The sequence below is a fragment of the Cryptomeria japonica genome, chromosome 3, assembly GCF_030272615.1.
Source record: "Cryptomeria japonica chromosome 3, Sugi_1.0, whole genome shotgun sequence".
Classification (NCBI taxonomy): Eukaryota; Viridiplantae; Streptophyta; class Pinopsida; order Cupressales; family Cupressaceae; genus Cryptomeria; species Cryptomeria japonica.
Genome location: NC_081407.1, coordinates 464935340 through 464959314, shown reverse-complemented (window position 1 = coordinate 464959314; position 23975 = coordinate 464935340). Strand labels below are relative to the sequence as shown.

At 37.9% G+C, this 23975-nt stretch overlaps 1 protein-coding gene across 2 annotated transcripts in view; it reads left to right on the top strand.

Moving 5' to 3' along the window:
* The first annotated feature begins 5335 nt into the window (after positions 1-5335).
* Positions 5336-23975, top strand: part of LOC131078408 (uncharacterized) — a 65423-nt gene continuing 46783 nt past the window's right edge. For both annotated transcript variants that reach the window (XM_058016096.2, XM_058016097.2), the window contains exon 1: positions 5336-5785. In XM_058016096.2, coding sequence (XP_057872079.2) covers positions 5491-5785 — 295 coding nt within the window. In that variant the 5' untranslated portion in view covers positions 5336-5490. The remainder of the gene's footprint in view (positions 5786-23975) is intronic.

Below are 23975 nucleotides of genomic sequence, written 5' to 3'. Positions count from 1 at the left end.
TTTCTGAAGTCTAGATAGTCAGAATAGGGCACTTGGAGCCAAACTAGTATGGAGAATCTATAAAGAGCCACATTTGAGATGGGTCAAAATAATTAAGGGAAAGTATCTAAGCAATTCCGCCCCAACCAGTATCTTCAGAATACCTTCCCTACCCAAAGGATCTAGAATTTGGAACTTCATTTCCTATTGTAGAGAATTTATCTCTGAACAAATTTCTTGGAATATTGGATTAGGACACAAAGAAATATTTTGGGAGGATTCCTGGGGTAGATATCCCCCTCTTAGCAGCCTAATTCATGACGACTCTCTAAAACAGGAGCTGGTAAACTCTATAGGTAAGCTAGTCAGAGACAATGTTTCCTTCCCCAAATCGGACCCTACTTTAGGATCAAGCTAGAAGCCTCTTATAGTATCTCCTCCCAATCAAAGAGGATGTTCTCTCCTTCTCTCAATTCTCTAGTCTAGGAAGCTCTCTTTCAACTCAAGCCAAGACAAATTAATTTGGCTAGGTTCTCTGAATGGGGAATACAACGTAAAATGGGGCTATAGGTCGGCACATAAGCTAGAAATCAGACCGAACTCCAACCTCCCTCTGTCCCTATGTTGGCACAAATCTCGTTCCCCAAAAGCTGGGACCTTTCTTTGGGTTGTTGTATAAAAAAGGATCCTCACAAAGGAGCGGTTTTGGAAATTAGGTTTTGCAGGCCCCTCAAGTGTTCATTGTGTTGCAAAAGGGAGGAAGATGTGGACCAACTATTACTCAATTGTGAATTTACTTTATCATGTTGGCACTAGTTTTTCAACAAACTTAATTTAAGTTTGGCATGTCAACGGACCTTCTTTCCTTCCTTCAGAGTTGGCCACTCTCCCAAAATTTCGGCCACTATGGGCATATTTGGATCATATCTCCCTTGATCCTCCTCTGGGAAGTTTGGAAAGAAAAGAACAGAATAATTTTTAAAGATAAATCCCTTAATAAGGAATCCTTGCTTATCAAAATTGAGGCATCTATCATTGAGATCACCAATAACTTTATCAGGAAATGCCCCCTGAAGAACTCAAAATTTTCTCTTAGGGACGATGCCATAAGGAAAAGATGGGACGGTATCATTCTTCCTATGTTTGTTGGTCTAGGAGATAATCACAATTTATTGGCCAGAAAGCAGTGTCTTTGGGCCCCCCCACCCCTTGATTGGTTCAAGCTCAATTTCGATGGAGCTTCCCAGGGCAACCCTGGCATAGCAGATGTAGGTTGTGTTATCCACTCTTGGGAAGGGGAAGAGGTTGCTGCTCTCGCTAAACCTATAGGGACAACCACTAACAATGTGGCAGAATCCAATGCAGTAGTAGAGGGGCTGCTTCTCTGCCACAAATTAGGAATTCAAAATTTGGAAATTGAAGGAGATTCTGCAATCATCATAAACTCTCTTAGATCAGGAAACTCTTGCAATTGGAGAATCAACAATATAATCAAAAGGGTCAGGGATCTACTCCCTTATTTTAATTTTGTAATCATCAATCATATCTATAGAGAAGGAAATCGTAGAGCAGATGAACTTGCCAATGTAGGAGTAGATGGTAAGGAACTCGAAACTCAAGGCAAAGCTAGAAGCCCAACTGACTCAGTTATCCACCTCTCCTCATCCTCTTAAGATATCACACAAATTGTACACATGTCAACCTCTATAGGTCGGTTAACTAGGCTCACTTCCTCATTTCTCCCCACTCTCTTTCTCTCTCAAAAGCAGAAAATAGTCAGACGATTTCACACTCTTCAAGCATAAACATATTTTCAGTCACACTATGAGTCTTCAATTTTCAATATGCAGCCACATCTCATTTTAGGACTCCCTCTTTAGGTATATCTATATGCATAGGCAAAAATTTAATTAGGAATGTGTCACCATTCCTACACAATCTCTGCTCCCCTTCTTCAACAAGAACAACCTCATTCTCTCTCATTCTCCACTCCCAACCCCTTCTAATCCTTCCACCCTCGAACATCTAGTTTTATTTTTTCACCAATACTCAAATCAATTCATCCTTTATATATAAACTTTCATTCACTTATCCTTAGACAAATGTAATATATAATTATACATATACTAATATATCTATATGCATGTAATTATATACATGTACTTACATTTGACACATATATTGTTAGTATATGTACTCATCTGTAATTATATATATGTAGGTAAGGACATGTATATATTTATATTAAACATTGATAATTAGACATTCTATTCTGTAAAATACTCTTCCATCCTCTCACTCACTCACTCCCATCTTAGAGCATAACCTAACAAGCCAAGATTGTTAAGGAAATTACTCTCCCTTTTATCAAACCCTATCTAGCTTCCTTCAAACTCGTTTACTACTCCTTCCCTGGTGTTCTCGGGTAACCTCATCTTGCTGCCACACATTTATTCGTATTGAATTTTGATACTCTACCGTACCCGCACTTGAGATTTTCATTTCATTGGCTGAGCTATATCAATCATCCCTTCACACATGCCAGTCATGCAAGAATTAATTAGACACTAAGCATGTGCGATGCCAGATGATGGAATTACGAGGAAACTATAGCATTCATTATTCCGCAATTTGTTACTTCGACAAGGATATCAAGTACCTCAACCCAATGCTTCATTATGAAGGATAATTATTTCAGCTCAATCTCAAATAATATAATTTCATTCCCAGTTTCCACTTCCTAAACCAACCCTCTGGTTTTATATAGCCCCCCCCCCCCCCCCCCCCCCCCCCTTTATTTTGCATTTATTCTTGACAGAGAGCGTAATTCAGGCGATATGGACACTATTCTAAAGCTCAAATGCTCTAAGAGACAAATGATAGTTTCTGGTGAGATTAAGGCAGCTCGACTGAAAGGTATTGTAAATTCCCCTCATGACCTGGTCATTAATGGCATTTCACAAATCTTAGGGGAAGATTTCATCAACAATGAGGATAGAACCAGAGCAAACTCTGATATCTCCTCCACGTTTTTAGCTATAGTGTTTCATTTTGAGCCTAACAGGGAGTTTATCAGGAAGCTTTGTTTAAAGGTCTTTAAGCACAATATTTTGGGAGAACTTGACTATGTAATGGTTAATGTCACCAATGATCTTCTGGCCCCTAAGCCCAGGCACTATGACATTCTAATGTGGAATAACCGCCAAGTTCCTTGATTCCCAATTCCGATTATCAACAACCCTGCAAAGTTTGCAAACAGGCGCCCCATCATTCAGAGGAATATTAATTTCCTCATGTGGTGGTTTCATGTGAAATCCCCTCCCTACAAGCATTGGCTAGTTGTATACCTTCAGGACGAAGGAATTAACATGGGCTTGTCAAAAGTATTGGAAGACTCTAACCTAAAGTTTCCTGCCTCGTCGAAGAGCTCACCACCAGACCAAGCAGGGCCCCAAGGGAAAGGGTTCGTCTCTTAAGCGAGAATTTTGATTATGATCCTCTGCTAAAACTTTAAAAGACTCTGTTATACCTAGCTATCTATAGTTAGTCGCTGACTTTTGTTTTGAAGCTCTAGACGTTTCTTGCAACAATATGGATACAATCAGGCTCATATAAGATATATACTATTATACGTTTAATACTCCTATTTCTAGTTGTTTTCACATTATCATATCATTTTAATTAGGAACCAGGTCGGACGCAAATTTCTCAGTTAAAGGATTCATAAATGAAGTATCTATTTCATTATAAGTATAAACACATAGATATAGGTGTGTACACATACTACTCCGTAGAGATATATACACATCTGCATATATATATATATATATATATGAAGAACTATATACTCAAAGGTTAATATAACACCTTCTCGTTTATGAAATTTCCTTTACGGGGACCCACTTCTAGTTATTTCCTTAACAAGGGTTAAGCTTAATTTGTCTTAGTTTCGCATCATTCATTGGGTTTCCTTCCTTTGGTGCTTGCTTCGTGGATTTCCCTCAAATGATTTCCCATGTTCTATTTCAGAAGCTAGCTCACCTCGAGCGACTCTCCATTTTTTTCGCTCTAGGTTCCATCGGCCACGACTGTAATGGCCCTAGTTTGTTTTATACTTACATTATTTTGTTTCAATCTCCTTTTGATAAGCGACAATGCAGGTTTCAGCTCCAGACTTGCTTCCAGGGTAACCCAATTTTGGGAACCCTCAGGATACTTGGCTCTGGGTCTCTGGATTGAATTGAAGATGGCAGGGTCATTACCTTACCTTGCTTGTCATTCTTTATATATTTCTAGTTAAATTTTTCGGATTAACTTGATCTTTCAATTTGCAGGAGAACCATGTTTCTGTGATTCTGCAGGTTTCAAATATAACTAGGAGCCCCTCTCCTTGATCAGTGTTACCAGATTGAAAGTATCTCTCAGACACTATCGACCGTCACTTGCCACCTGAGGGTCCCGACCTATGCTTTGGTACCTCACCGTAGAGGATCATGTTTAAAATCGATGATTAGAGGAATTTAGTCAAAAGTTATGATTATGTAATCCCCTGAGTAGCCACCCATTGGATAGTTGGCTCTCAGGGATATGTAAGTTATTCTAGGATTTATCCTTGGGCAAGACCGAAGGTTTTCTTTGTTCGGTTCTTTCCTACCGATGCCCACACCGAACCGAACTTGTACAAATTTGTAAAAATTTCTCCTAATTAATAAAATTTATGGCCTCGCCCCATTATCGAGCAAAAAATAAAATAAAAATATATGAATAATATTTATAATATTAAAATTATTTACATCTTTTATCTAATATTTAATTTAATTATATACTATATAGAAAATATATATTAATATATTATCAAATTTTATGAGGATAACTAAAATAAAGCTTTAAAAGGTTTAAATAATTTGAAAAAAAAATTAAATTATACTAAACATTATTTTAATGATCTAAAAATTTGCCTAAAAAATTCGAGAAAAACAATTTGTGTAATTTGAAAACTTAAAAAATCTTGTATCTTAACTATTTAAAAATTTAGAAAAAGAATCGAATGAAAAAATTCATAAATATGATTGATAGAAAAAGAATTGAATAATCACAAATTAATGAAAATTGGGTGTAACATATTGCAATAATACTAACTAATAATATTTTTGAAGTAAAAATAATAATATTAAAAACAAATTTGATATGTTGAAAATATAACTTTTAATAATGAGTGCATGATTGCTATAGTTCTATTACATACATAATAATTGATTTTTAAAATAGTTATATTACATACATAATAATTGATTTTTAAAATATTTTCATCAATAAATTATCTGGTTAAATTAAATTGTAATTCTGCTTACAACAGTTCCGCTCCAAACTACGCACTTCTCTAGGTAAGAAGGGAACTTCCGGAAGGTACCAGAAAAGTGAAACTACTCGTTGATCCTGACTCAGAGAAGTTACCAGAGTGAAGCACAGAGATTCTTAATATAATGAAGATATCATGAAATAATTCCTTCAATGGCAATGGGTATGAGAGAGGGAATAGTAGTTAAGTTACAGCGTTCAGGTTCTGGCAAGGTGGTAGAATTAGTGGCCACACAAGATTCTAAATTGGACATGGGCAGTATTGCTGCCACCTTTGGATTGAACCCACTCAGCCTTAATTTGAATGGCCTCTATATTAGTAGGGGCCCTGATTTCATCTCCTCCTGCCTCACCTGGAACGATGTTCTTCGTTACTTTGCCAACAAGGGCTACCCCACTGGCATCTCCCATCAACACCCAATAATTGTGGATGGCAATACCTGTCAAGGTACGCATTTTTCTTTTTTATCCCATGTAAGATAAAATCCATATCTTTGCTTAAGTCAGTCATTGCCGCTTACTTGCCTATAAATACATTTGCAGTATGTTTCTTTGTTTTTATTTATTGCCAATGTATGTATTTGCCATATATATGTATATGTACATGTATACAATTAATTGTTTTATATGAGGAAATAGGGGTTGAATGGGTTCCTATCCTTCACTTGATGAAAATAAATGAACAGAGGTTACCAATTTGAATCCTAATATAGTAAACAAGCAATGTCATAGACAAAATTGGTGTCATGTCCCCTGCCAGTGTATGAGATCGCAGTTTTTGATAGATTTGCAGATTTATATGATGGACGACTTCATGTTATTTATGGATTGCCTGGCACTGATAATACACCTAAAGTATTGCGTATAATATGGGTGAAAACAAATAATGTATTATTGGATTTTGTTGGGGCCGACCCCTTTAAGGAATCTCCATCTTTCTTAGGGCGACCCTCCTCGTATGGATCGCCACTTTCAAGAATTTAGAATTAAATAAATTAATTTTTTTCCATTTACTAGCCGCCTACAATTTAAGGCGGTTCGAAAAGAAATTATCACTTTCTATTATGGCCGAATCCTTGAGGAATCACCCCTTTTAAGAAATCGGAATTAAAATTAAATATATGTAGGGGCCGACCTGTTTGGTGAATTAAAATAATTTAAAACTATATTGTTTTGAGGCCGACCTTTGTAAAGAATCGCCTCTCTTGTGAAGAGGCATGAAGAAGGTATAAAAGACATCAAGTGGAAGGATAAGGGGGGCAGCGGAGAAGTGTGAAAATGAATTAAGTTCAGAACTTATTAGTAGCAGATAATAATTAAATTATAGCAGAAATCTGAGTAAATTACATCAGCCTAGAGTTAGTAAGTACATTCTTGAAAATATGTTATAAGTCTGATTTTGGATACATAATGCAAAGGAATAGAATGAACAAATAGGAGAGGATTCTCTTACACATATATCTGAGTATAAGAAGCAGATTCGATAGATATAAATAGCAGGCGTATGCATTAACAAGTATTTGTTATGCAAGAGATGTATGCCTAGTGTATGTGTTATGAAGATATCATCTAACATGTAATCTCTTATGTGTTAGGCATAAATAATAATGTGAAATACATATCCTAAAACATTAATCTATTTATAACTGACAAGCAATCTTGTAGAGAAGAGGAGGAAATGCAAGGAAGGGGAGCAGATATGAGATCACTGTTTAAGTAGACCACCTCATGATGGATGTCCAATGTGCCTACCACTTGGGGCCAAGAGGGTGAGTGTCTGCTCTTGGGCTTAGAAAGGAGGATTTCTGGGCACCCTATTGCGATTTCCTCTCAAATCAGATTGTTGTAGAAATCAACCATCCCATTGTGGAGTGAAGGATGAAATACATGATAAGGAGGCAGCAGCTTTGAGTTCCCCATCAAGTATGCCAATCTCTAGGTGGGGCCAAGAGGCTGAATGATTGGGTGTTCATTGTATGCTCTTGAGCTTGATAGGGCGTTCATTTCGTTCTTTTGGGTTTGGTTGTGTTGATGTGTATTTTGTACACGACCAAACACTGAATAAAATACCGAAGTATCTTATCCTCTCTTGAACAAAGTTCCTGACTGCTGAAGATCTCGCTGAAGGATCAGTCAGAGTAACTCCAAGGTTCTGTTATGTAGGATCTCTACGTGTGGATAAGCTCTTTGTGGTATGATGTGATTTTGCTGGAATCACAAGGGGACTTACACTTGACGACCTAAACGTCTGATTTGCTGGAATCATAGGATTTCACTAGCCTAGATTTTTGAAAAAAGGAAAAAAAGGATGAGGGCGAGGGAAGGATCTAATTCTGACACTAAGAATGTAGGAGCAATGAATGATCTTTGATGAAATTCTAACTAAGTCTTGTTTTGACATCCTAGGACCATCTCCACAAGATTAGTGCAATCTTCGGAGGAAAGCTTTATGATGTTCAGATCATCGCTACAGGTATAGACACCATCAGGTTGATGCATATTAGTGAAGAAGTGACAATTGAAGTTAGGCTTAAGCTAAATGATTCCAGTTGACTACACAAGGCAAGTCTGCAATCAACAAACTGCTAGTAGTATGGATATACAAATTTCACCATCAATCAAACACATTTCTTCCACTCATCTAACAACATGAAATCAAATCTGAGAAGTATAAAGACCATGCAAATTGTTGAATCGACCCATAGATTTCACCATTTCTTCAATGAAGTTTTACAAGTCTTTTACAACAACATCTTGGCAACAATCTTTGCCTTCTCTTGCTATTCTACTCTAATTGCTATTCTATCAACTGACTATTCACTATTAGCTACTATTCACCTACTATCAATTATTGACTAACTATTAGCCTTAACAAAATGAGGAGCCAGGGCTTATATAGCGCCTTTAATACAATTCGATGGCTCAGATTCAACTTGAGATCAATGGCCGAGATTTTACAATGAAAACCCTAATTAGGGTTTGTTACAACAAACTCAATTCTGGTCAATGAAATAATTGCATTATTTGGACACGTCTTCTTTGGAATATTCGACCAATGGATAACCGGGGTAGGTACATCGAAGTTTGTGCCATCTTTGATGAGTCAGGTACATTGAATCTGGACACGTTGAGGTGGACCAATCCGACTGGAGGAGTGATGACTGGGATGCCGCCTTGTCTAACACTTGCAACTTGGTAGATATTCAATTTGATGATGCTGAGAAGCTAACTTTAGTTAACTCTCCTGAAACTGTCTGCTTCTCCAAAGGACCTTTGCTTTGACCTCCTTTGTCTTTGATGTGTAGGATGGATGGTGCACCTTTCCTTGGAACACTGGACTGGAAGATGTCGTCCCTGATGATGCTAGACTGGAGAAGGTCGTCCTTGTTGATGCCGGATTGGAGAAGGTCGTCCTTGTCTTGCCCTAGTCTTCTTTTAACTGCAAGACAAACAAAAAGATGATTAAGGACACATAATAAATTCATTTCAACATAGCATTTTATACCTTAAATCATCAACAAGAAGACATCAAAATTAAGTTTGTTCAAGAGTCTTTCCAGGGACAGGCCCTATAAGAATTTTGCCCTAGACCCTGTGGAAGGGTCAGGAGTGAATTTTGCATTCCTGGCTCAAATTGTTCTCACTTTGCAACCGTACTTGCCTAGATACATGCCTAAGGACGTCCTCATTCAGAACCAACACCACGCTTGATGTAAATTTGAGGCAAAAATGGAGGTTTTAAGAATTTCGCTTTGGACCCTTTGGAAGGGTCAGGAGCGAAATTCCAATTTTAGCTCAAAATTCACATTTTTGAAGGTGAAACATCTTTCCAAGGCATTCTAAATAGCTTCTCTCACCCTAGTCCAGGCCTGACTTAGCACAAAATTTGGAGAAAAGGATGGTTTTAGTGTTTTTCGCTCTGGACCCTTTGGAAGGGTCAGGAGCGAATTTCTTGTTTGGAGCTCATTTTTTCATCATTTCAACTTCAATCCACCTCACAAGGCAAGGAAACACTTTTCTTCTCTCATCCAACCCAAGTTTATCTTGATTTTGCAAGGCAAAATAGGTGATTGAAGGATTTTCGCCCTGGACCCTTTGGAAGGGTCAGGAGGGAATTTCCTCTTCTGGCCTAAAATCATCACTTTTGGAGACAACCATCAACTTAAGGGCGATCAAAAGGGCATCTTTTACCTTGGTCTAGGCATAGCTTAGCATAAATTTGAAAGGAATAAGTAGATTTTAGGATTTTCGCTTTGGACCCTTTGGAAGGGTCAGGAGCGAAAATCTTGTTTTAGGGCTATTTTGACATCCTTTCAACTTCAAATCTCCTCCAAGGCATAGACATCTTGTCTCACTCCTCTCTAGGGTATAAAAACCAAAATCTTGTCTTGATTTGCAAAGAAAAAGGGGAATCTTAGAAATTTCGCTCTGGACCCTTTGGAAGGGTCAGGAGCGAAATTTTCATTAGGCTTCAAAATTTGCATTCTTGGCAACCAAAATCCACTCTAAGGCAATCCAAATGCCTTCTCACACCCTTGTCCAAGCTTGGCTTTGCTCAAATTTTGGAAAAAAGATGGTTTTAAGGATTTTCGGTCCTGACCCTTTGGAAGGGTCAGGAGCGAAAATCACTTCTAGGCTCAATTCCTTCATCTCTCATGGTTTCTAGCAACTTGAAGTCACTCTCAGGGGCAACTTCTCCTTGAATTTACCTTAGCCCACACTTGATCTAGCAAAAAATTGATAGCAAAGAGAGGTTTTGAGAAAATTCGCTCTGGACCCTTTGGAAGGGTCAGGAGCGAAAATCTCATTCTTGACCCAAAATCATCATTCTTTCAGCTTGAAACTTCTTTGCAAGGTAGAATCTCATCCTTCATTGCCCTAGGAACAAGGTTTCATGTCCAAGAAAGGTTAAAAAGTAGGCTTATAAGGAATTTCGCTCTGGACCCTTTGGAAGGGTCAGGAGCGAAATTTCCTTTCTTGGCTAAAATCCTTCATTTTCAAAACTTCCAAGCATCCCCAAGGATTCCAACATGCCAATTCTCTCCTTCAGCATGCCTTGGTCGTCAAGATTTGGCCAAACAAGGAAAGAAATGCCTCTTAGAGAGATTTTCGCTTTGGACCCTTTGGAAGGGTCAGGAGCGAAAATCTTGACTTGGGCTAGATTCTTCATTTTTTCAATTCAAAACATCTTCAAGAGGCAAAGACAAGCTATCTCCCTTCCATTCAATTCATAAAAGACCAAGAACTTAACCTTCTTCAATGCAAAAATAAGAGTTTTTAGGAATTTCGCTCTGGACCCTTTGGAAGGGTCAGGAGCGAAATTTCCTTTTTGGTCCAAAATCCTTCATTTTCAATGCTTTCAAACATTTCCAACGTCCAAACATGTCTACTCTTCCCTTCAAAATGCCTTGCAAATCAAAATTTGGTCAAACTATGGAAGAAATGAGTCTTAGGTAGATTTTCGCTCTGGACCCTTTGGAAGGGTCAGGAGCGAAAATCTTAGTTTAGGCTTGATCACTCATTTTTCCAACTTCAAACCACCTCAAGAAGCAAACTTAGATCATTCTCCACCTAAGGAACAAGGATTGGATCCCAAACAAAGTAGCAAAAGAGGTTTATAGTGAATTTCGCTCTAGACCCTTTGGAAGGGTCAGGAGCGAAATTCTCTTTTAGGCTAAAATCTTGCTCTTCAAAATCATCCAACTCCATCTCAAGGCAAGAACATACCAATTCATTCTCCAACATGCCCTAGAAACCAACACTTAGTCAAAATTTGAAAGGGAATGAGAGCTACAAAGATTTTCGCTCTGGACCCTTTGGAAGGGTCAAGAGCAAAAATCACTTTTTGGGTTGGATCCTTAACTTCATTTTCACATTTCTTCATTCAAACAAGCGTTTTTACCTTCATTCAAGCTTGGGAATGCGTTAGTTCTAGGTTTTGGTCAAAGTAGAATGTCTTATGGAGAATTTCGCTCTGGACCCTTTGGAAGGGTTAGGAGCGAAATTCGCTTTGGACCCTTCGGAAGGGTCAGGAGCGAAATTTGACATTTTGGTCTCTCCGTCAGGATCATTTTATGGAATATAACATTTAAGTACACTTATACTTTAAGTTATATTCCATATATACTTTCAGGATGTTTGAGAGTGGTTTTGGACCTCCAGGGGTTATATTGCAAAATCTAGTTTTTGGAGGGTTCTTCAGTTTTCCAGACTTAGTCAAATTTTAGGATCAGGACATTCCAAACTTGCCAAATTTCAGGATTAGGGCATTCCAAACTTAGCCAAATTTCAGGGCATTTGAAGATCAAGATGACATTCCAGACTTCATCATTCACCAACTTGACCTAGCTCGGACCTTCAAGAATGATACTTACTCACCAAAGCAAGACACAATTAGCAATAAGAGCAAAACCAGGCCCCAAGGAAGACTTTCAAAGAAACCCTAACCTGGAGCATCTACTGACTCAACCTAGCTCAAGCAGAGCCTGCTATCCAGCGATCCCCCTGACAACACTCATCATGCAAAGGCTAATAGACAAAACCCTAAAAGACCTAGAAAACAAACCCTAGAAAGCAAAAAGTAGGGGTCCCCATTTGCAATGGGGCGATGTGTGAATACATCACAACAGGTTGGAAAGGATAGGCTCTCGGCGTCTTATATGATTTCTTGAGGGTTTCCATAGTGTGGATTGGTTGTTAGGGAAAGTCTTTAATTGAATCCCACATGCAAATCATGTAATTTGCAATGGTGATGTAAGGATTAGGATTTCTAATATTATTGATTATATGTTTTCCAATCTTTTATGAATATTAGACAATCAACATCTAAATCAACAATTAAAGTCAGTAATTTTGCAACCATTTTTTTTGAAACAATTCTACCTTAATGGATTAGAATTAATCCAACCCTGATGGATTATTCATGAACTGCTGATGATCTTGACTTGGTCCAATTGACTTACTATAAATAGTAAGTATCCCAAAAACACATCAAGACACCTCAAAATCGCTTGAAGTTGAAACTGCCTAGGCCAAATAGCATCAAGATTCTTTAAAAGTCTTGGTTAGCCTATGAGACCATGGAGAAATAGGCTAACGACAACATCATACAACGCGTGCTAGAAAAGGGGACATTATAGTTGACCCTTCCCAAAATTGCTTGTCCTCGAGCAATTCCAATGCTGCCCCAAGATCACTATGTTGAACCAAACTGAAACTGAGTATGATCCTAGTGTCCCAAGTCAACCTAGGAGATCTATAGCACCAACCCCTGAAAGCACTACCTTATTGGATGCCAACACAAGAGACCTCCTGATAACAACTAGTAAGTAGAGCAATCAAATACTGTACCATCCCTGTCAACTCCTCAGGAAATCGCTCTCCGAAAAAATTAAATTTGAACACCATGGGAGTAAACCCCAGTAAGCCAACATTGGCTTCCTCATCCTCAATTGTTGAACTGCAAACCCAAGTGATCCCAGGGTTCCAAATCAATCTCTAAAAGAAACCAACATGTTGATGTTGTGCCACTTTGATATAATCATAAACTAAAACTTTGCTATTATGTGCAAGCCTGTCACCCATGTATGTACCTGAATCTCTTATGTCATTAAGCATACTCAACATGAAATAGAGAATAGTTTTCAGCGTATCTCCAAATGTAATCACGCACATCTCTTCACAATTTTCAGCGGCAACAAGTCTGAAAATCTAATTTATACTCACTTCCCTAATGTCTTGCTCTCATGGATTGGTAAATTCTCATCAACATCCAATTCCCAAGTGTTGTAGAGATCATTATGTGCACTCAAATCCATACAATCAGTTGTTATTCAATGATTTGCATCATAGGAGAACTTTTATACATTGAAATGTGAGATGGAGGCCAAGGAACCAAATCTGAAAATTCATTCCCAATTGGTTGTAGGCTACTAGAATATGGTTCATTCAACTAATATAATGCTTTCTTATTGGTTAGAGAGAGAGTGTGATCATTTGCTAACCTTAACTGTCAACTCTTCAATGCTATGACTCCCATGTTCATTCAAGCTTCTTGGTATATCCATACAAACAAGAACTTGGTATACCTCATGCTCCTTAATGCAAATCTTTAAATAGCAAGGGAAGTTCATACCTTGTGAGAAACTTGAAACAATGAAAACATCCTCATGCTTAGGCTTGCAATCTTGAGTATATGCAAAGTGATTTTCCAAATCCATGTCAACCTGATAATTCATATTTGACATCTTATGACAAACAAATGCACAAAGACTATTGTTCACCATCAACAAATCATCATTTGATACAAATTCTTTCATAGAATCTTCATAGCATTCAATCAATTCTTCTTCAAACATCGGTCATTCATCAATGGTGGTTGTCCTTTCCAATGTGGCTGCCATAGAAGACTGAGTTTCTGATTGAGATTGTGCCAAACTCAGCTCTAAGTTAAGCTTGTCAATCTGATTTTCTGTTCTTTGTAGAGCCTCTTGAGTATCTTCCAAGATATCCTTAGTATCCACAAGCTCATAGGCGAGTTTGTCAACTTCTTCTTTCCCATACAATGATTCTCAATAAATTTCTGTGAGATTAAGGAGGTGGTCATGATCTGAAAGTAAGTGCAAATAATTTGACTTCATAGTCTCTATACCTTCTTTGATTACCTGCAAATCAGCTTGAGTAGATTCATCTTTACCCCTTTTTTCTCTACTGTCAAGTTGTCCCTTCCAAAGGTGACTTTCAACCAACTTGTGCATGTCATCAAAATGTGTTAACACTGCAACTATCTTATCTTCATTGACCTTGAATTGGTTCTCCAATTTGTGTGACTTAACAACATTAGATTCATATGTTGAAATAGCTGATTTACCTTGAGGGATTTGACTCTCATAGCAAACTTCTTCTATGATATCTTCTTTGCACTCTTGCTGATTTAGAACTAAGGCAGCATTAGAATCAAACATAGAATCACCATCATCAACGTTTGGACCAATTTTTTCATGTGGAGAAAATGGGGCAGCAATAACATGAGTCATGGAATCACCAAAAGAAGCCATTACCTTTCCGGAATTGTCAAGCATGATTTCTAAATCACCCACGAATAGGTTCATGCAACCATTACTTGAAGCAAAAATTGACTCATCATATTTAGAACTATCCTCTTCATTGCTGGACCAAACTTCTTCATCTTCAGGAATATATTTAACAATAGATGCACATGGAGAATCAACTTCATCCTTAGGATCAACTTCCTTGTTCAAATGATCATTCAAAAGCAAACTTGTATTGGCAACCTGTATTTTCTCTTCAAATGATGACAAGAGAGATTTGGAAGTAGATGGAATGTCTTCCCATACCTTTTCACCCATGCATTGGTGATTAGGCTTCCAATCCTTATTGCAAGAGAAGCACAAGTTTTGCCTCCTCAATTCATTCTTGCTCACTTTCAGAATTTGACACTAAAGAAATCTTTTTCAATTTCCTTTGCTTTCTCTTTATCCATGAGAGGTTTAAATTTATCACATTGACTGAATACGCTATTGACCAAATTGTAAGCAGCAGTAGATATAACCAATTCTTGTTTATATACAGCCAATAGGAAAGTTATAAGAAGTCGGGAAATGACATCATATTCATCAATAATTGTAGCCATAATGATTCTCATGAAATCATGAATGAATTGGACATGATCTTCACTGATAGCAAAAAGAAAATGATGAAACATTTGAAAAATAAGATCATCACAACTGCAGTCAATCATGACAACACATGATCTCACCTTTGCCATCAATTCTAAATTCATAGCTCTTTTGCTAAAAGGAGTACTAATTTCTCCTAACCCATCAAAACTTTCAATGATTACTTGAAAAACCTTTTTCACTTTATCATCTTTGTAAGGAGTTTCAGGAGCTGTAATTCTTATAATTTCACTTAGACAATTAGAAACAACTAGTCTTAGCTCCTTATCTAGGTGTCTTAGCAATCTATGTTCTCTTCAAGAGTTCACTATTGGAGCTATTGCTATTTTGATCTGCTGAGGGGGTGATTGTTTTACCAATTGCAAATACTCTACCACTTCCTCCAATGAGTTGAGAATATCTTCTTTTGATGGAGATAAGTGTCCCAACTTTTCTCTTGCAATAGACACCTTTTTGCCTAACTCCTTATCACCTTCTGAAGTAGTTAGTCCATCCTTCATCATGTCTTTTCTCCTTTCTTCATTTTCGCTAACTTTCTGGATTTGGTCACTGAAGAAGTCCTTTTCATTTGTTTCTGATTTCTTTTTAAAGATGGATCTAAACCAACCAGGATGCTCACGCAAATACTGTAAGTGCTCCAAGCACTCACTATAACTTTGTTGCACATGTTTGTACTCATTCTATCTTTCACATCTATGCCTCAATTCCATCAATTCTTCTTCAAAAGTCTTCATCTTCCTAAATGATAATACAAAACAACTTGCTGCACTAATAAGAAAATTCTAATAATGATTGTCAGATGTTAACCACTATTCAACTTCACTTATCCTTAATCTCTCCTGGTAATTCCTTTTCCCATCACTAGCTCTCATAGAACATGCTCAAAACTGCTAGAAACTAACATGCAATGTGAACCCACTACAAATAGCTTCAAACTGACATGCAAGAGTTACTCACTTTCGAAAATTGCCAACCCGCTAACATGCAAGGCTCCAAAACGACATGCAAACATCTAGGTATTCTCAAATCTAACATGCAAAGTAAACCCACCTTCTGGAACTGATCAAAATTGCCAAGCAATCAAACCCACAAATCTATACTGCTAAAAAATGGCATGCAAAAGAAATCCACTTAATAAAATTGATCTAAACTGTCATGCAACTATCTAGGTATTTGAATAGAAGACATGCACTAATAGAAAACAACATGCAAGACCTTGGGTCACCTCCAAACTGACATGCAAGCAATTGAGTATCCGTAAATCACACATGAAAGCACTATTCGCTCACATGCAAACGCAGGATGACATGATTTTTTGCTCTGATACCATTGTAAAGACCACCCCTTGTTTGCAACCAATTTTTTTGCAACAATTCTACCTTAGTGGATTAGACAATTTATCACACAGTTTGCTGCTTTTAGTAATGTCTTTGGCTGATTGGGATTGTTTGCACATGTGCTCATATGATTGTTAAGAAGTCTCTCATTCATACATAACAACTTTAATTACTCAAACAAGATTGCAAAGGATACCACTGTAAGAACCCCAACTAATTTTGGTATGATTTTTTCCGTTTAGTAGATTTGACATTTCGTCAAACACTTGGCATGCTAGCTATCTGATGTCTGATTTCTGAGTTTTGATTGTGTTTGATGTATGTTTACAATGCCAAACATAGAAGAACATACAAAATTGATAACATAGAGTGTGTAAACCAAAACAACAATTTCTCACTATCAACTTCATTTTATTATCGTCATATCAAATCTGAGTACAATGTTTATCAGGTCTGTTACAGTAATTTTGAGACATATAAACCTATAGAAATGTTTCAACAACATGCAAATGCATTACATAGATGGATCATCAACATACCCGAAGTTCAATGTGTCCTTTAGGCACATTTTGATGACATGGATAGCTGAAGATAATGTCTGAAACTCCTTATGTAGGTCTGATACTTTTTGCCCTTTGTCTGAAGATAATAACAGCTAAAAATAATCCCAAACTCCTCCAATGCCAACATGCAGAATTAAACTCTTTGAAGCCCAAATAACTCCTCAAATTGATCATTGACGCACAATGTGAATTTTGAAATAAATCCATCGATAGATGGGATTGGGTTTTCGTCCAATCCAAAAGAACCCAAGGGTTTCTGTCCTAGGGCATGAAACTGAAAGCTAGAAGCTCCCAAATTCTCCAAGAGAAAATAATAAACCAAGCATATCCATAAATGAGCTCTTAAAAACCTTTTATAACTTTCCTGGAAGAGCTCACACACATTCCAACCAATGTTGGATAAAAGATATACTTTTTCCCTTTAACATTCATGTCTCCACATACTTTAATAAAGGGAACTTTTAATATTTAAATTACCTTCTCTTTTAACCTAAGTTCCCACATCAATAAAGTTAAATATTTTAATTTAACTTTATAGCTAACTTTATTGATAAATTAATTAATAATCGCAAATGGTTATTAAAATCTCAACTCAATATCATCAATAACCATTGATAGGATATTATCTATGTTACCCCAAGTTTTCGGGATGGGGATTGCAAGGGATGGCGGAACAAGTTTCTAGGACGGCAAATATTTTTCCAATTTTGGGGACGACGGGGTGACGGCAAAGGGGATGACTATATAAAATATAGGGAAAATTTAAAATATATAGGGAAATTTAAATTTTCATATGAAAAATAGATAAAGCATGTATATATACATTATATTCATACGAAAACATGGATAAAGAAGCTATAGGTACATTATAGAACCTTAAAATACCACATTTGTGTTCATAATTCCTTGTTAATACTCAATATGCATTCATAATTGAAAATTCATTGCCAATATGCCAACACTTGTTTGATTTGCTGAAAATCTGATCGCTCTGCTCAAGCAATTATTGTCGGAAATAATTGTTTCTATTGCCCGTATTGCATATCCTTCCCTTTTAAATATTAAGTATATGAATATCATATGGTAGGAGATGAAATATTTATATCATTCCCTTTTAAAGTTTTAAATATATCATATAGTCAAACATATAATATGCCTCGATATGAAACATAAATATTTATCGTTGCCTTATATTAATTATTTATCGCAGTCTTGATCTTCAGATTATATTAAATTTTAATAATATAATATCGTTGCCTTTTAAATTTTTAATAATTGGAACGATTTAGGGCAAATAATTTGGGGCCCACATTAGGAAAACAAATTTAAAAATATGACATTTTTCTAATGTTTTTAAGTAGCCCCAACCGTGGGGGATGTTCGGTCCCCCGGGACGTACAGATGTTCCTCTTCCTCTAGTATATCCTCTTCCTCCTTGACATCTTCCTCCGATAAACCTTCAACCTCTGCCTCTCTGCCTCTGCTCATGTCTTTTGTTTAACTTCTCTTCTGCCTTTAGGGCATACTGGTAAGCCTCTTCAACACTCTCCAATTTGATCAAACTCAATTCATCCTGTATAGACATCCACAATCCATTCAAATATCTTGCAACTTGTTCAACTTCATCATCAACATGTCCGGATTTGATATTCAACTTGTAAAATGCTTCGGTGTACTCCTCCACACTAGATTCCTTCTGTCTCAAATTCAGCAACTTCCGGAACATATCCACTTGATAATTCGCCGGCACAAACTTTGACTTCAACTTAGCAATCATCCGATCCCATGTCTTAATCTTCTCTTTACCTCTTCTTTGTGTATCAACTTGCAAATGTTCCCACCAAAGAGATGCATGACCTTTCAACTGAGTACAGGCATATTTCACCTTCCTCTCTTTTGCAGTGTTTTCAAAATCAAAATACTTCTCCATCTCTGAGATCCAATCCATCAATTCATTCGAATCTAACTTCCCATCATATTCCGGTGGGGTAAAATGAGGTTTAGTATTCGCCCTACTCAAAACCCTCAAAAACCTTTCCTCATCTGGATCAACCGCCGGTAGGTTTGCTTGTTTTGTCGGGGCTTCTTCTCCTTCATCTTCACTCACACCTTTAATATGTCAGCCTCTTCTCTGGGTTGTCTCCACGGCTTCCAACTGGGTTGCTATACCTCGCAACATCTCCATCACAACAGGGTCTGCATTCCCACGCACTCCACCATTCCTAGCTCCTCTTCGCGCCATCGTTCACGCTAGTCCTCTGCAGTTGTAGGTCGGATCCGCAATCCGCCACCCTGCAACAAAATTTTAGGACACGCAACCTCTGGAACGAAACTTCGCTTTGATACCACTTGAAGCAGTTACCGGTGAGGAGGGACCTCAAAGGGATCAATTCGGACCGGTCAGCAAGAGTAAACACAACGGAAACACAAAGATATGATGGAGGCAATGCAGAACAAATTATCTTATTGCATGAAATTTGATTACATCCAACCGGTAACATCCGAGTTACAACACACCGGCTCATAGGCCTGGTAGAATAGGTCACAACTTGGACCTTGAATCTTATGATCTATCTTCTACGCACAGTCTAGCTACTTGATTCTTTGATTGATTCACTCTAATGCACAATTACAATTATATATATTGATCCAAAGGATCCAGTCGGCCCAAAAGGGATCAAAACTTGAAGAACAAGACCTAACATGTAAAATAACAAGGTCGGCCTCCGCCAAGAGATTCCTTCAGAAAATCCAAAGGATGAAACGTAGATCGCGGGAAAAGGTTGGCCACACGCCAAGGAACATCGAAATCAACTCCCAAGGCTCCGCAAGCTTCGGAAGGGGTTCCGGTAGATCATCGGAATAGGTCCAGGCAACCAGTAAAAAAGGACTGTCAACCGGTAACAGGAAATTGTCATGGAGACCGGTAGTGATATCTTGCCGGAAAATGATCCAAATGCGATGCGGTCTGAAGCAAGAAAGATGATCAAGTCTTCAAGTAGAATCCAACTCCACAGGATCCGGTGAGCCAAAACCGGGACACACAGAAAGGAAAAACTGAAACTGCAAATAGAAAGGAAAATGTTTTTGGATTATGTAGGATTGCTATGAACCGGGGATGCTCCTACATTAGACACTCTACTATCCCCAAAAAGTAAATCAACGAAGTTGGGTGCCTTGTATCCGTACAAAGCCATGAATGGTGTTATCCTAATGGACATTTGATAGGTAGTATTATGGCAATACTCACCAAGGTGCAACCATTTGATCCACACTCTTTGCTATCCAAGAACATAGTTCCTGGGATACCCTTCCACTCATTTGTTAACAATCTTTGTCTATCCATCTTGTTGTGGGTGGTAGCTCGTAGGAGTGAGCTCAATCCTACTCAATCTAAAGAGCTTCTGCCAAAAGATACATAGGAACTTGTTGTCCCTATCACTCACAATACTTTTGGGCATCCCATGCAATCTAAAGATCTCCTTACAAAACAAATCAGCTATCTATGTGGCTGTATATGTCGTTGAAATAACAAAGAAGTGTGCAAATTTGGTCAACTTGTCAACCACCACATAAATACAATCTTTGCCTTGTAACTTAGGTAGCCTTGTGATGAAATCCATGGAGATACATTCCCATTTCTGATCAGGAATGGGTAGGAGCTACAAATAGACTAGCTAAATAAGTGTGTTCATTCTTATTCTATTGTTAAGTGTGGCACTCTCTGACATACTTAAGGACTTCATTTTTAATTCCTTTCCAAGTAAACCTCTCTCGAAATTGTTTGTAGGTCTTGAAGAAACCTGGGTGACCAGCCATAAGTTTATCATAAAAAGTTTTCAGCATCTTCACCTTAAGCTGTGAAGAAGGCAACAAATAAGTTCTATCCTTATAAATAATCAACTCATTAGTCGTCGTGTACTTGTCATCATGGATTGTGCCCTCAATAACTCCTTCTACCTATAAATCTTTGGCATACTTTGTCACAATTAACTCCTTCCAATCAGTTTATTCACCAAAGAACATATGTGAGGCCTCCTTGAAAGTGCATCAGCAACTGTATTCTTCTTCCCCTTGACATATACAATGTCAAAATCATATGCTTGCAATCTACTAATCCACTTTTGTTGCCTATCATTGAGGTCTTTTTTATTCATGAAGTACTTGAGGCTATTGTGGTCAATTTTGATGATAAATTTACCCCCAACTAGGTATGGTTTTAATTTAACCAAAACATGGATAATGGCCAACATCTCTTTATCATAAATAGAGTAGCTCCTCTCCCCACCTCTTAATTTCTTGCTCTCAAATGTGATGGGGTGCTTCTCTTGCATCAAAACTGCTCCTATCCCCTCTCCTTAAGAATCACACTCCAACTCAAAAGGTTTGGAGAAGTTTGGTATTGCCAACACAGGGCATCTAGACATCACCTGCTTGAAGTTTGCAAAACACTTTCGTGTTGAATCAGACCACTCAAAAGATCCCTTCTTAGTCAAATTTGTAAGTGGATCTACAATCTATGAAAAGCCCCTAACAAACCTCCTGTAAAATCAACAGAGACCAAAGAATTCCTTAAGCTAAGGGAGATTTGTAGGAGTAGGCCATTCAACATTAGCCTTGATCTTCTCAAAATTAGATCTCAATCCCTTTGCACTAATGATTTGACCAAGATAGAGAAACTCTGTCATACCGAAGTCACATTAGACTTCTTAGCATAAAGAGACTCTCCAAGATGCACAAGACTTCCCTAATATGCTGCATATGCCCCTCCCGAGTCTTACTGAAAATCAGGATGTCATCAAAAAATATCAAAACTATTTTCCTCAAATGTTTCTTGAACACTTGATTCATGCAGCTCTGGGAAGTGGCTGGAGCATTTGTCAATCCAAATGGCATCATCAAGAACTCAAAATGACTAAAATGGCCCCTGAAAGCAATCTTTTCTATATCCTCTTTTCTCATCCGTAGTTGAACCTCAAATCTATCTTGGAAAAGTATTGAGCACCATGCAATTCATCAATCCTTGGAATAGGATACCTGTTCTTAATTGTCTTTTTGTTCAATGCTGATGCAAAGAGTCTTGGAGCTAATCCTATTCACCTTCTTGGTTTACTTGTCTTACTCAACCCTCTAACTCCTTAAGCCCATCCAATGGCACTTGGTAGGGGTTTTGCTAGTTAGACCTTCAAGGTCTAGTCCACTTTGGCTTGCTTCCAAGGTATAGCCACTGATCTTAGTCAATCAACACTTCCTATTGAGGCTTCCACCTCAATCCCTAACACCACTCCTAAGGCTCCAACAACCTCTGCAAAGGATCACAATACACCAATTTGTTCTTTGTGTTCAAAATGCATTTACATAGTGTTTTTGAAGTCTTTTAGGGGTTTGAGCACCTTCAAACCCATCGCCAAGGCTTCCTAACCTCTCTTTGTCTCTACCGGCTTCAAATAGGCCTAATACAATTAGCCCTCCATTGGCGGTATTGAAGACTTAGTTTGAAATTTTCCCACACAAGGTCACAAATAAATTGCAGATTTGAGTACCCTTTTCAGAGTTACAAACTATACTGAAGATTTGCATCTAGGTTTTCCGTACACATATGGGAACCAAAACTGTCCTATTTTCAAGGGTTCTAGGCCTACTGGGTGACTCACAAATTTGTTCTTCGAAAAGTTCACCAGTCAAAACATCTGCCAAAGCTAATCATGGATTCTTCAAGGGCACTCAAAGGGCTTTCTAACCATGTGTCATCTTGTCTTCTACCAATCCACTTGTGCTTTGAAACTCCACATCTTCTGCTGTCCTAACTCACCAACTCCTAGTTGTGAGCCTAGGGCTTCATTGCACAATCATCACCAAGGCTTGCAAAACCAAAACACCTACTCTAAACTTATGTACAGACCCTAACCTAGCATTCCACATGATTACAACTGGTGCCATCACTGGATGCTCAGGTTAGAGCCATTTTGCCCTTAAACCCTACTTTGCAAGGGTTTTACACCTAGTCACAGAGAATGAATTAGATCTCTGCAACCAAACACACTTATAATTGCTGATCTACCTTGCTGGAAAGATTATTCAACAAACTCTCATGCCCTGCAATGAGATTCTACTGTCAAGTCCGTACTGGACCGTACAATGCAACAAAAACAAGGAAAAACCGTCAAAACGGTGAAAAGACAAGATTTCTTTACAACTCAAAAAATTGCTTTTGCATTCCAGATCCTCTAACTGTACAATGGAGTTGATTTTGGCTTATATGCCCATGATTTAGTTGGTTGAACCAACTTTTCAACACCAACATCCAAAAATGCAACTTTTGCAAAATGATGCAAAATGTTGCTCAACAACTTTTACATTTTTGTCACTTAGGATGCAACTTTGCACTCTAGTGCATGCCAAGGCTCCCAAAGGCCTCTAAGCATCCTAAGAGACCTAAATACAATACATTAGACCCCTATTACATGGTGACTCTGATTTAGAGTACTACACCTGTGATCAACATCAACATTACAACTTCCTAGACGAACATCCTGAAACATATCAAAGCTTGGACAACTCAACCATAGCTCGACTGAGTCTCCAATGGTTGGTCCATTATTACAACTTGAAAGACAACGCAAAACTTAGAACAAAACCAAAATTGCTTGCTTGGAGTGATGTGTGCCCTGCACCATACTCCCGTGGGACAAAGAACTCAAGTCCCTTGAGTTAAGAGGTCTGCAATTTCCACACCATGCTGAAGTATATCTGATTATAACATCCACATAGCATCTGATTCAGGTAGCCCTGCCCACTTTACAAGATAATGCTTGTAGACTCCTTTCCTTGTCTTCTTTATCACCTTGGTGTCCAAGATACTTTCCAACTTGACCGGTTGACATGGTGGCAAATCTCTCACCCAATCTTCATTAGCCTGTGATGAAATGTCCAACTGGTTTGTTTGTGAATATCCATGTCATACCAAAATAACATCATTGTCCCCCATGTCAACTATATAGAATTTATCTTTTAGCTCATAGTCACCCAATTATACACTC